General features: G+C 50.3%; 1 protein-coding gene across 1 annotated transcript in view; it reads right to left on the bottom strand.

Annotated features, from left to right (window-relative positions):
• The window catches only part of BSN (bassoon presynaptic cytomatrix protein), a 450473-nt gene that overhangs the window by 71217 nt on the left and 364793 nt on the right, over positions 1 to 14463 (bottom strand). Inside the window, 1 exon segment of the mRNA XM_034775746.1 lies at positions 5750 to 12604. Within this exon segment, the coding sequence (XP_034631637.1) occupies positions 5750 to 12604 (6855 nt within the window).

The following is a 14463-nucleotide window of genomic DNA, read 5'->3' as shown; positions in this document are numbered from 1 at the left end:
CCAGCCTGACAGGAACAAAGGACACTGGCCTCAGCAGTAACAAAGGATCTGTTGGACTCTCGAGTGAGTCACCCCACTTCCCTGGTCAGTTTGGGACTACGATGAAGTAATACTCACTTGACCCTCCAGACAGCCTACGAGTAATGGCTGCCACAGCCCTGCAGAGACATGTGTCTGAGTCACCTGGTACTGGACCCACTCCTTGGAATGCCAGTGTTCTTCCACTGGGAGACAAAGGGTTCCCACCTTACACAAGAGCTATATAAGGCAGTGGAGTGACATCATTGTGGTTCTCCTCTGCCCCTCTCTCCCCCCCCCAGGAGATACTGGGAAACACCTGGAAGCAAGAACTGAACTGGAGTGAGAAGGGTTGAGCCCAAGCTGGAAGGGCATCTAATTTGTGAGTAATAATATCTGAGGTCTCAATCTGGAGACCAGTGCAGCTGCCTTTCCAGACTTTCTGTAATCTGCCTGCAACAATATCTAGGGTGAGAAATTATTATTTTGTAACCAATTTCTTTAGTGAAACAAGCTTAGTTTGCGTGTTTGGTTTTATTTGCTTAGTTATCTGCTTTGTTCTGTTTGCTATCTCTTTAACCACTTAAAATCCACCTTTTGTAGTTAACTAACTTATTTCTTGTTTATAATATAACCCAGTTTATGCAATTCATAATGGGGGTGGGGATAAGAGCTGTGCATACCTTCCTCCACATTGAGAGAGGAGGCGGATTTCATAATATACCTTTGGATCTGCACTCCAAGGGAGGTGGACACCTGAGTGCTGGGGCAAGTCACTTAAACTGAGCCTTTCCAGAACTAATCTCAGTGTCTGTTTTGTTTTGCAGTTGGGTGTGGCCCTGCCTGTAAGTTTTCTGGAGGAGGCTTAATACCTGGCTCAGCAAGACATAACTGGCGGGCTCAGCGGTATCTCAGCATATCAGGTACCATCCTAAGGGGTCCAACCTGTCACAGTGGCATAGTCAAGCAGGATAGTGTGCACAACTTATTACCCTGAAACACTGATGGTGATTTTGAGTGAGTTTTAAGTGTGGTGGCTAGAGAACAGACAAAGTGGGTACTGGTTTGTTATTTTCTGTTTGCTTATTTTGGGCAAGAGAAGTAGGGATAGGAAAAACAAAAAAATGAGTGAAAGTGAAGCTACCAAAAAGATGGAGCTCTGGAGGTTCGAGGCAGATGAGAGGGAGAGAGAACATAAGAGAGAGATGGAATTTAAATAGATGGAAATTGAGGCAGAAGCAGCCAGACAGAAGGCTGACCATGAGAGAGCCATGGAGATCCAGAAGCAAGCCCGGGAGTTGAAAGACAAAGAAATTGAGGCCCAGAAGCAAGCCATGAAACTGAGAGACAAAGAAATGAAGCATGAACTGGCTGTAATGGAGTGGAGGAGACAGAACCCCCCCATCAGGGGACTCCAAAAATCCACAAGTGGGAGCAGTTGTGTCCAGCATACAAGGAATCTGGTGACATTGCTGAATATTTCATCACCTTTGAGAGACTGTGTATGCTCCATGTGATTCTTGAGGATCAGAAGATGACCACTTCAGTTGCAAAATTGACTGGGAGAGCTCTGGATATATTCAATCAGATGTCAATGCCAGCTATAGTAAATTTAAGGACTTGGTTTTGAAACAGTTTCAGATTACATCTGAAACTCTCCTAGAGTAAAATGTAGAAGCCTTAAGAGAGGGGCTGGATTAAGTAATGTGGCTCATGTGAACCAAATGAGAGATCTACTGGATAAGTGGGTGAGGGGAAAAGGTATTACTAGCTTTGAAGGAATGTGTGATTTGTTTGCTCAGGAATAGTTCCTGAATATGTCTAGTGATCATGTAAAACAGTGTTTATGGGATAAAAAGGTATAGACGGTCGATGAACTTGCACTTTTTGCAGATAAATTTGAGCAATCCCAAGAACGTAGTAGGAATAAATCACAGGCAGAGGGGTTAAAGTTTGGTGAGAAGCAAGGTCCCTGTTTTATCTCTGTGAAGACAGAGGGTGGATGGAAGGCTGGACACTCACCTCCACAAGTTCACTCCTCCAGTCCTCATCCCAAATCTCCTGTAAAAGCAGAAGAGCCCAGGAGGTGCTATCATTGTAATTTCACTGAGCACCTGAGGAATAAATGCCCTGTGCTGAGTGGGAACAGGCAGCAGGAAACTCATGGAAATGCTGCTATCCAGAGCAGTGGGACACCTTAAGCAGTTGCCACTTATACAGGATTTGTAAAGGTTGCCACTGCACAGCCAGGCAAAAAGCACCTAAAGGCTATCAAAGTAAATGGCAGAGAACTCCCTGCATGGAGAGATACGGGTGCAGAAATTTCTGTGGTCAGGAGAGACCTGGTTCAGGAGAAAGACGTACTGCCAGGACAGATGGCAGAGCTTTTGTTAGTAGGTGGTCACAAAATCCTTGTGCCTTTGGTTAAAGTGCACATGGAAACTGAGGATTTGCAAGCCAAATCAACTGTCGCTGAGGTCTCTCAGAATCCTACACAAATTCTTCTTGGAAATGACTTTTTTAATGTGACTAGGGCTGTCTGGGGTCTGTCAGTGGCAAGCATGAATCTTGTGCTGAAGCCCCAGAGGGAAAAAGTGAAGTCACAGAAACTGCTGGGGAAATGGGAGAGTGTCTCTTTAATTCCTCTATAGCAGTGGAACACTTTCTACTGACAAGGGTGGGTGTGGTTGAGGCCAGATCTTACCCAGAGGCTGCAGACAGGCTTTTCTCTAGGATGTTTTGCCTGATGGTAGGGAGTCTGTCCAGGTTGCTGGCTGCCAGGAAGTGGCAGTTAAACAAGGAACCAAACTCACTATAGAATGCATAGGAAAATGTGTCCTAGAAGAAAGCCCAGAGAAAGGGGGTAGAATCCTGGGAACCACTGCAGTGGTTAAGGATTCCATGGGCTCTGTAACTGGAGGCAAACCCAAGTCAAAGAGGGAGGAGGGTACAATATTTACCAGTGAAAGATCTGTTCTAGCTGTTAGCTGTGAGCCCACAGCTGAACAGGGACAGATTCCGCTCTAAGGCGCACACACAGGGGTGTGCGCCTTAGAGCGGGGCCCAGAGAAGGGAGTACAGGAGTGTCTTCCCCCTTATTACAGGGAAGAGTTTGCCCAGGAGAAATTTGCTGGATCTGGATCTGCATCTGCACTCCCATGCACCTCACCTGTGGCTCCGGTTTTAAGAGGGAACCATACAGCTGACCTTTGGGGAATGGAGAGAGGGTCTTGGAAAAAATTTTGAAGGAGAAAGTAGTTAAGGACCTTGAGGTCAATGCCAATTGGGACAAATTACAACACGGTTTTATGAAAGGTAGATCGTGCCAAACCAACCTGATCTCCTTCTTTGAGAAAGTAACAGATTTTTTAGATAAAGGAAATGCGGTGGATCTAATATACCTCGATTTCAGTAAAGCATTTGATACGGTACCGCATGAGGAATTATTGGTTAAATTGGAAAAGATGGGGATCGATATGAAAATCCAGAGGTGGATAAAGAACTGGTTAAAGGGGAGACTGCAGCGGGTCGTACTGAAAGGTGAACTGTCAGGTTGGAGGGAGGTTACCAGTGGAGTTCCTCAAGGTTCGTTTTTGGGTCCGATTTTATTTAATCTATTCATTACTGACCTCGGAACCCAATGTAGGAGTGGGCTGATAAAGTTTGCGGATGACACAAAGTTGGGAGGTGTTGCCAATTTAGAGAAGGATCAGGATATCCTGCAGGGAGATTTGGATGACCTTGTAAACTGGAGTAATAGTAATAGGATGAAATTTAATAGTGAGAAGTGTAAGGTTATGCATTTAGGGATGACTAACAAGAATTTTAGTTATAAGCTGGGGACGCATCGGTTGGAAGTAACGGAAGAGGAGAAGGACCTCGGAGTCCTGGTTGATCGCAGGATGACTATGAGTCAGCAATGTGACGTGGCCATGAAAAAAGCTAATGCGGTCTTGGGATGCATTAGGCGAGGTATTTCTAGTAGGGATAAGAGGTGCTGGTTCCGTTATACAAGGCACTGGTGAGACCTCATTTGGAGTACTGTGTGCAGTTCTGGTCTCCCACGTTTAAAAAGGATGAAATCAAACTGGAACAGGTACAAAGAAGGGCCACTAGGATGATCCGAGGAATGGAAAATCTGTCGTATGAAAGGAGACTTGAGGAGCTCGGTTTGTTTACCTTAACCAAAAGAAGGCTGAGGGGGGATATGATTGCTCTCTTTAAATATATCAGAGTGATAAATACCAGGGAGGGAGAGGAATTATTTCAGCTCAGTACTAATGTGGACACGAGAACAAATGTATATAAACTGGCCGTCGGGAAGTTTAGGCTTGAAATTAGACGAAGGTTTCTAACCATCAGAGGGGTGAAGTTTTGGAACAGCCTTCCGAGGGAAACAGTGGGGGCGAAAGACCTCTCTGGCTTTAAGATTAAGCTTGATAAGTTTATGGAGGGAATGGTTTGATGGGATAAAGTGATTTTAGTCAATAGGTCAATAACGTGCCATCGCTGGTAATTAGTAACAAAGGTCAATGATGGGATATTAAAAGTTACTACAGAGAACTTTTTCCAGAGGGTCTGGCTAGAGAATCTTGCCCGCATGCTCGGGGTTCAGCTGATCGCCATATTTGGGGTCGGGAAGGAATTTTCCTCCAGGGTAGATTGGCAGAGGCCCTGGAGGTTTTTCGCCTTCCTCCACAGCATGGGGCGGGGGTCGCTTGCTGGAGGATTCTCAGCGATTTGAAGTCTTTAAATAATGATTTGGGGACTTCAACAGCTGAGTCAAGGGAGAGAATTCTTCCAGGAGTGGGTGGGTCAGCTTTTGTGGCCCGCATCATGCGGGAGGTCAGACTAGATGATCATAATGGTCCATTCTGACCTTAGAGTCTATGAGTCTATGAATCTATGAGGGTGACTGAGAGTACCCCAATCCAGGTCCCACTGTTGCAAAATGTTTTTCCTGTTGTACTTGTGAAAACTAACTCTGTTCCTTAAAGGGAGGGGGTGTCTTCCAAGCATTCAGGTGAGACCACTTTAGCCGTGCTCTTTCCCTTCCCTTCCCTCCCCACTGCCTCCAAGCCCTCTACATGGGGCAGTGAGAGTGGGAATGGAGGCCCTCTGGGCTCCCTGCTATTGCCCTGACACAGGCCCCTCCCTGGCTTGTGCAGCCCCAGCAGGAAGCAGCTGGCAACTGCCTCCATGTATCTGCAGGAGACGGCTGCGTGGGGGAGCATACTGGGTCAGTAGCTGCTAATGAAGCAGCTTTGTTCCCTGCTTCAGACAGTGTAATAATGTTCCCCGGAGCAGGTGCGAAGGCCCAGCAGAAGCTCCCTCAGGCTCTCAAAGGGGAACCACTAGACAGTGTGGGCACGCATGCTGAACAGAGGGCAGGTCTTCAGCACCCGGGACCTGGGCCCATCTGCTGGATACAACCACCCCAAGGCTAACCCTGGGGGGAATGCTGCCTCTTTTCTAACACACCCATACGTGCTAGTGGGGCCAGATCACACTGAGTACAAGGGTACAGTCAGACAGTCTCACTCATGACTCATCTGAGCAATGGAAAAGCAGCCTGCTCTCAGAGCTGAAGGTCTGCTCTCCCTGTCTGCTGCAGCTCTCTAACACACTGACACTGCAGTGAGACCGCTGTAGATGCTGGATGAAATATTACTGGGAATGCACAGCAGCATGTGCATCTCCAGCTCACAAGTCATGCAAGCATCTCTCTTACCTGGCTGCCTTGGAGTAAAGGGTGCTGGTATATGGAGAACCTGTCCTTCCCAGACTCCTCTGAAGTTGGGCTGGTGGGCTTGGGGTCAGAGAAGGATCTCTGCATGGTTTTGATGGGGCGAGGCAGGGTTTGCTGGCGCTGGATAGATTCAGCTGTAAAGTGCTTCTGTGGTGTCACGTGGGCCTTGTTAAGTCTTTCAGTGGTAGTGAAGGAGGACTCCAATAGCCGATGGGGTGAAAGAGGAGAGACGGGGGAGTAGAGTACCTGGGGAGATTTGGGGGGTTGGCAAGTCACTAGCTGAGAAAGAGACTCTGTGGGCAAATGTGACTGGTACCCGATTTCCAGAGGATCGGGCTTCTTCTTCTCAAACTTGCCAAGGGTCTGCTGCCGGATGGCACGTGGGTCCAGGGGGCCTGTGCTCACCAGCTGGAGGTTGGAGGAGTAGGGCATTACGGTTGTAGGCACAGTGAGCTGGGGGACCACGACACCTGGCTGCAGCTGTGCTTCCAGCTCAGTCTGGCAGGCCAGGCTCTCCCCTCGCTGGGTCTTCTCTGGCGCAGAGATATACTTCACGATCTCCACCTTGGGGTCAGGGGTGGTAATGTGGATGGAGGGTGACACGCGGGGCGGCTGGTCAGGCTCAGTCTGTACAGAGCAGTCACTGCTGGTCTGGATGCCTATGCTGGCCATGCCTTTGGAGGAGGAGTCTTGCTTGCTCTCAGCACTGGAGTCTGAGTGCCGGGAGAAACGGGATCGCCGACGACGCACTGGCTGCTCCCACTCAGCATTGTCCTCCTCGTCAGTCTGCACGCTGCAGTCGGTGCTGCGCCGGGAGCGGCGGCGCCGGGACAGGAAGTAGCGCTCCTCACTGTCCTCCTCATCAGTTTGCACGCTGCTGTCCGTGATCTTCTTCACCACGTAGGGCTCGTGGGGGGTCTCTTTGTCATAGGCGTCCCGCAGGCGCGGCATGGAGTTCCTCTTCTTTATCCCCCGGCTAGCTTCCCACTGCTCCTCGGGCTGCAGGGACATTTCAGAGGCAGAGTTGGTGAGTGGGCGCTGGAGTCCGGGGTAGCGGGACGGTGCTGGCCCCTCCTGCCCTGGGGCTGCAGGAGCCATGAGGGGCTGGTTCAGGGGGGGCCAGTACTGTCCATTTTGGGCCAGGGTCCTTTGCATTTCCATGGCTATCTCGGACACGGCCTGGGGAGGGATCCTTCCTGTGGGGTCACACACAGGGGGGAAGGTGCTTTTCTGCCTCTTCTGCTCCTCTAGCTGCTGTTGCAGCTGTTGCTGCAGCTGCTGAATCTGCTCCAGCTGCAGGCGTTGCTGTGCCAGCTGCTCTCTCTGCAGGGCAAACTGGGCCTGGCGCTCTTCTTGCTGCTGCTGCAGGACCTGGTGCTTTATGGACTGCAGCTCCTGGATCTCCCTGTGCACCAGCATCTGCTCCTTCTCTCTGTGCCGCTGAAGCTCCACACGCTCCCTCTCCAGCTCCTCATGCAGCCTCAGCTGCCTCAGTTTCTCCAGCTCCACTCTCTCCCTCTCAATCTGGAGGATGTGCTCCTGCTGCTTTCTCTGGCGCTCCTCTTCCTTCTCCTTCTCCTCTCGCTCTGTGCTGCCTTTGCTGGGGACGCTGGCCTGGGATACCTCGGCCTGCTGGGTTTGGACTGGGGGTGGTGGCTGCTGCTGAGGCTGACTAGTCTCTTTCGAGGCACTCTGCATGCCAGCAGCTGCCACGGGCACCTCCTCTCGAGCACCAGTTCCTGTCTGCTCAGGTCTTTGCAGGTTCACTGTAGTAGGAGCTGGTGCTTTGGCAGCAGACACTGGGCTAACATTGCTTGCAGCAGTGCTGGCTGCAGTGGTGCTAACAGGCTTCCCCAAGTACATGGGCATTTCCATCACTGATGTTGTAGAAACAGACGGGAACCTGCTAGGAGCTGAATAACGATACAGACCTTGGGCAGCAAGGGGAACCCTCGGGGTAACTAGAGGCACTCTGGTCAGGCTGGCCAGAGGGACCGCTGTGATATTGCCCGGGGCGTAGGGTCGATATAAACCTCGGAGCATTGGCCGCAGCACAGAAGCTGGCTGGGTGGTGATAGGAAGGGTGGATGCTATGGGAGTATTTATTGTGGAATAAATCATGCCATCTGCAGCCCGCACCGTGGCTGTGGAGGGGAAGATCTGCCTGACAGCTCCCAGCCGGGCACCAGAGAGACTGTACTGTGCTAGGTTCCCAAAGCCCTGGCGTGTCTCCGGGAAGTTGGGATTGTACATCATGTTTGGTTTGATGGCAGAAATGCCTTGTGGTGCTGAGACACCACTGCCCCCTGCTGGCCCATACTGCAGGAGGTCAGGGCTGTTTGAGTGCCTAGCCCCATACTGATCCATGGAATTGAGTGCTGCGCACATGCGGCTGATTTCCCGAGCTGTGGTGGCACTGTACTGGGCCAGACTGGATTCCTGGAAATTTGCCAGGTCTCCTCTAGGTGAGTACTTGTAATCGGAGTAGATATTGGAGGCTGAGCTGTACCGTCTCATTGGGAGAGGGTGGCTTAACAAGTCTGTGGGCTGCCCGAGGTCAGAGAACGAGCCGTACTGCATTCCCTGACCCAGGTAGCCCCCCTCAGTGAAGTTGATGCTGTAGGAATGTTTCATTGTGGTCAAATCCACAGCAGAGTCTCCTGCAGGGGAGTGGAAAGGCTGCTCCCCCTTTGGGGGGTAATAGTTCAGACCAATTTCCGACAGATTTGTATCTGACATGGATGAATACAGTCTCCCAAACAGGCCTTGTGGGTAGAACTGGTGCTCCTCGTACAGGCTGGGAGCTGGGCCTGTTTGCTCTCTGTAGGGATATGTTTCCGGCAGGTCTGGCTCTCTGTTTCCATAGTACTGGATGCTTGGTTTGCCAGTTTGAGCAGCATCCCCAACGTTCTTCTCTGGGATCTTGGGGGAGGGGTTGAAGGTACCTGTGCAGCTGCTGCTGAAGGGGAATTTGTACACTACATCACAGCATGCCACCTGGCTTTCAGGCTTTATTTCAGTGAGATCCAATGCACTGGCTGGTGGTGGTTCTTTGATCAGCTTTGTTACTGGGCCTGCTGCTATCTCATTCATCTGCACCATCATGGCTTGGGACTTTTTGCCTCCCAGGTTGATTGAAGGACTCTGGGTTTTCAGTCCCACTGGCACCCCTCTATAGAGGTCTGTGCTTTGGTCCTGAAGAACTGGCCTTGGACTGGTGCTGATACTAACAGTGCTCTGGACACTGCTAGTCTGAGTGATTAGCACATCTTTCTTCACCAAGGACATCATCTGGTTAGGCAAATTATATCTTGCAAATTTGGTTTGCTGAGGACTAGCCACTTCTGGCTTTGCGATTGGTGCAGAAATGTCAATGCTGTTCATGGTCCCTCGGAAGGTGCCAGTCTGAACTGCTTGCTCTACCTGCTTAACATGAGTCAGACAGACTGGACTTCCTGCCCCTTGCCCAAAGTCCATCCTGTTCTGGAAAGGATCTCCATAGACCACAGGCTGCTTGGGTTGTGACACGAGCATGGAAGAGGCAACAGTTATGCTGACTGTAGTGGTTGTGCCTATAATAGCATGGGGTTGTTCTTGAGCATTGAGGTTAATGATTAAGGGTTGGACGGTTGTGGATTGCCTACTTGGGGTCTGTTCCAGAGTGAGGCAATATTTTCTGCTCTCTGTAGCTAGGGAAGTGAGATCCATGCCTTGGTCTGTTATGATGATTGGGGCTGACTTTATAGCAGTCCGTAAGTCCACAGCATTAGTGGTTGGTGGCTTGGGTCCAGGTTCTACCCTGGATGTGCCAGGGATTGATGATATTCTACACAAGGAGATGTTTTCTGCAGGCAGGGGCCCCCAGCTGTACACACCAGCAATGCTGTCAGCAGCAGAAGTGGCATGCCCTTTCTGAAGCATGGCACTGGCAGCAGAGGCTCTTTCTATCATTGACTGTGTCTTAGCATAAGTGGACTGCAGCTGCTCCTGCTGAAGCTGTGCTGTGCTGACTGCTGTCTGACTGTAGCTATGCATTGTCTGCTGGCGGCTCAGCCGGGTGGGAGAGGAGGCTGGGGAGGTGGAGGAGCACACACTTGTTAGCTTGGTTTGGCTAGATGCATCTGATGCTAATGTGATGACCATAAATGGAGCTTCTTGTGATGACTGCTGCCTAGCAAGGCGAGGAGAGCTCGCATGATGGGGTGTCTGGGTCTCTTGAGCAACCATTGGAGAGGACGTTGATGCACTAGTGGTAGTGGGGATATCATAGGAGAAAACTGTGCTTTGCGTTTGAGTGGAAAACTCTGCAGTTGCCTTACTGGATGGCTGCCCTGCTTTTGGAGCAGAATGAGTGGAACTTTGAAGAGACATTGGGGAAAGCGGGGGGCTGGAGCTTTGGAAGTAGGAATACATTTTAGATGACACAGGGACATTGGTCTTGATCTCATTCTTACTTTGGAGCTTCTCTCTTGATGATGCTCCACTGAGCTCAGCAGCACTCTGGCTCCTGGAGCCATCCTCTGTCTGAGAGCTATAATTCGTGGTGCCCTTCATCTGACTGTAGCTTCTGCTAGGGGCCGATACAGGTGTTACATCTGAGCCACTCAGAGATGGAGAACTGTAGATTTGTGGAGCACTTGCTGGGCTGGAAACAACAGTTGTGACTGTGCTGGAACCTCTGCTGTAAGTATAGGGAGCTGTCATAACCTTGGTAGCTGTGCTGGGTGCTGTCGGTGAGCTCTGAAGCTTTGGGTGATCATGCCCCTCTTTTGCAAAATGCTGAGTGACTCGAACATCAGGAATTACCCTGCCTGTGCTGCCTTCGGAGGAAGAAAACGAGACAGGAGCCGATAACTGGGTGGGGCTTGTTCCTGGTGTGAGTGGACCGCTGTTTTGCTTCATCATATCAGCATAAGCACTCTCAGCATTCAGAAACTGCTTTTCCTGATATGTTTCTTCTCTCCCTTTCTTCTTTTTCTCCTCTTCTAGGGACAGATCAAACGAGGAGGACTGGTGCATCCTGGAAATGCTCTGTGACGTCTGCAAGATTTCCTCATACACTGCTCCTGGCTCTGAAAGTTCATGCTGGAAGTCAGATGGACAGGAGTCCAGATGCCCGTTATCGTAGCTGTACTCATCTATGTACTGGTATTCAAAACTGCTCTGGTCTTCTGCACTGTGGTACCCTACCTGTTGGTAGGCATTGCTGTAGGCACTTTGCTGGGACTGTTGGACTTGTTGCTTTTGGAACAGTTCAGCCTTCCTCATCATCTCTTCATAGGCTTCTTCTGCACTTTTCAGGGGCTTACTGGAGGGGTAATGGGAGCTGCTGTTTGTTTTTTCTGTTGGGGAGTAGAGGGACATGAATGTTGGCAGGTTGTATTCACTGCCAGACTTGTAGAGCTTGGAGGCTATGACATCAAAGCCCTCTGCCTCTGAATCGATGGAGGGCGAGTACTCTGAGCAGGAGGACCTGTGCAGCTCTTCCATCTCTGCTGCCTGGCGCAACTCCTCAGTGGGCGAAGCATCTTCAATGGGAGACAGGTTACTGGGTGGGGTTTTGGATCTCTCTCTCCTCCTCTGCGCCCTCAACTCTTCTTTGTCCCGTTTAGTCTTGCGTGCAGTGCTTCGGATGCGCTGCTGCTCCACCTCTCGCATCTTCTCCTGCTCCCGCAACAGCTCCTCTTCCTCACGCAGTTCGTCCTCTTCTGACGAATCCTCTATGGTTGGCAGCAAAGGACCATGGGAGCGATGCCGAGCTTTGCGCTGCTGCTTCACCTCTTCCAGTCGCTGCCGCCGGCTAGGACTGCTGTCGCTGTCCTCCTCCAGAGACGAGAGGGATGTAGGGGAGGTGCCCGATGTGTAGCTGGGTGTAGTTGCTGGCAAGGTGGAGGAATATTCCCCCCTTGACCGTTCCTCTGGGGAGCCCGTCAGACTTTCCATCTCCAGCTCTGGCTCTCTATCCAGGCTAATGTCTGCATCCTGGCTAAGCTCCATGTCCCTGCTGTAGTTGCTCGTGCTATTTAACTCAATGGTTTTGAAGCGCCGCAGTCCCCCCTGGGATGTGGTCACATCCTCCCCCTCGATAGCTTCCAGCTCTTTCCTCTCCTCCTCATACATACCAATGGAGACGTGAGGCAGGCGCCTCTTGGATGAGGTTGGCTGTTTACTTTTCTCCAGATCAGGCTTGTGCCCGCTTTTTGTTACACTGTATTTCACGTGACTGTACTCTTCTTCCTCCTCCTCCAGATTGTCCTCTTCGGCACTCATCTCCAGGATCTGCCTCCTCATGAACTCCTCATCAGTCATCTCTGTCTCCCTGCCTTTCGGCTTGCTGGACAGTGGGGAGACCCCCCCTTCGCTGCTGTCCTCCACATAGTCATGGCGCAGCTTGCTGCCAAAGTCGTCAGACGACTCCACACTCTCTCTTTGATCCCTCTGGTTCTCCCATTCCAGAGAGTCTTCATCTTCTTCCATGATGTCTTCCAGCTCCTCATCAGAATCAAAGGCTTCGGGGGTGATAGAAAGGGACCGAGGCCTCTGCCTCTGTCGCTGTTCTTCCCGTAACTCATGATACATTTTCCCTCTGTTGCTCTGCTCTTGGGAAATGCCCTTTGACTCCAGCAAGGGGCGCACACTGCTCTCCAGTTTGGTAAGTTCAGAAGGACTGGCAGGGCTTTGGTCTTCCAGGCCAGTGCCATTCAGCTGCTCTTCTTCCTGCTGCACCAAGCCAGTGATCTCACTCTGGGAGCTGGAGATACCATCTGATGAGTAGCCAGTGTCACTCAGGCTTTGGGGGCTGCGGGACAGGTCATGGGGATAAGGCTTGCTTGTCTCCTGCAAGGAAGAGAAAAGAGATATTAGACCACGGATCCAAGGAGGGGAAATGATGTCACTTCCTGGTAGCCTGGCAGTGAAATGGGCAGGAATGTGGAGTCATGCTGGTGTCAGAATTCACAGCAGGGAAGCTGGAAACAACCTCTGGAGCGGGTGGCAGTGCCCTCAAAGCCCCATGGCTGTCCTGAGTTCTAGTCCCTCTCCCCTCACCTAAGGCCAGGCTCCTCAACATGGGGATAACCCCTTCAGATGAACTGAGCAAGACAATGGACTCCTGCCAGATGCCAGACTCAAGGCATGCAGAATTAAATGCAAGCCACAGCCCTCTCTCTTGCGGATCCAGCATGGCTTATGTATATTGTGACACTGCACCGTATAGTCCTCATAGTGATATGATTATGGCATAATTATGATGCATTTTGTCCAAGATGGGTCATGTGAGGTGTCATTGGAAAAGTTATGAATTGCTGAATATGATTATCCTATTTGTGTGCATGTATCATTTTTGTATCTGAAGTTAAGATTGACTATGTATCTGTATTTCAAATATGCTTACTGTGGGTGACACCCACAGCTAGCCTTTCAGGTACAACAATGAAGAAGCTAGACAGTGCTAATGGTTCATCAACAAAGACAATGGACCATGGAAGAGCTTAGCCTTCCTGTGAACATTTCAGCCAGCCTATGGATAATGGCTGCTATGACTCGGCAAGGCATGCAAGGGCATGTGACCAGACCACATGACACTGAACTCCATTTTGGTACCTGTATTTTCCCACAAACTGGGCTGGGGACTTAACTTGAAACAAAGAGTTCCTGCCATTTGGAAAACTATATAAGGCGGGGAGTGACATAATCTTGGGGCCTCATTCCCCACACAAGAGAACTCCTGGAACACCCGAGAAACAAAGACTGAACTGGAGGAAGTGCTGGTCCCAGGCTAAAGGGATTTCTAGCCTGTGTATGGAAACTTGGTGGACTGTTTGTATCATCAGTCAGGGAGAGAAATAGATAATATTTGAATTAACAATCTAGTATGTTTAGGCTTAGTTTATGTTTTTGTTTATTTGTTATGTAATCTGCTTTGAACTGTTTGCTATCACTTATAATCACTTAAAATCTATCTTTCTGTAGTTAATAAATTTGTTTTATGTTTTATTTTAACCAGTGTGTTTTGAGTAAAGTGTCTGGGGAAAATCTTAGCTCTATGAACAAAGGCTGTTGAGTATCTTTCCCGCATTGAGGGGGAAGTGAATATATAAATGAGCTTACATTGTACAGACCCCTGTGCAGTGCAAGATGGTATAATTCTGGGTTTATGCTCCAGCAAGGGGGCAAGGCACTGCTGGGGAGCTGGGAAATTGGCTGTTGTATCCTGTCTGTCCTTGAGTGGCTTAGTTAAAGCACTCAGGTGGCTCAGTTGGGTGTGTGGTGCAATTTGCTGTTGTGTTGGGTGAAAAGGGCCTGGAGAAGTTGGCTGAATCACCAGAAAAGCAGTGTGAGAGAGGCCTGCCCAGCTGTGGGGTTGGGGCACAGTGGTTCCCACAGCTCCCAGACTGCACCCTGGGGGTGACAACCCATCACATACGTTTCTACTCCTGCTGCTCCTTGGAGTGACAGAGCACAGAGGTCCATGGCTACTCTCACCATCAATGGAAAAGTATGCCGTTGACAGAAAATTGTAATTCACGTTAAGAGCTCCTAGGTTTTGCTCAGTATTCCCCCTCCATCTTCTCCTGGTTGGCCACAAGGTCAGACATTACAAGGCCATCCTTCCAGGGGATGCTCAGCTGATCTGTCTCCCGTCATCCTAACTACAGCCCTGCTCACTGAGCTTGCTGGTGTACACTGACTGAAAA

This window comes from Trachemys scripta, chromosome 7, assembly GCF_013100865.1.
Source record: "Trachemys scripta elegans isolate TJP31775 chromosome 7, CAS_Tse_1.0, whole genome shotgun sequence".
NCBI lineage: Eukaryota > Metazoa > Chordata > Testudines > Emydidae > Trachemys > Trachemys scripta.
The sequence above is the reverse complement of the archived record's forward strand: the minus strand, read 5'-3'. Positions and strand labels throughout refer to the sequence as shown.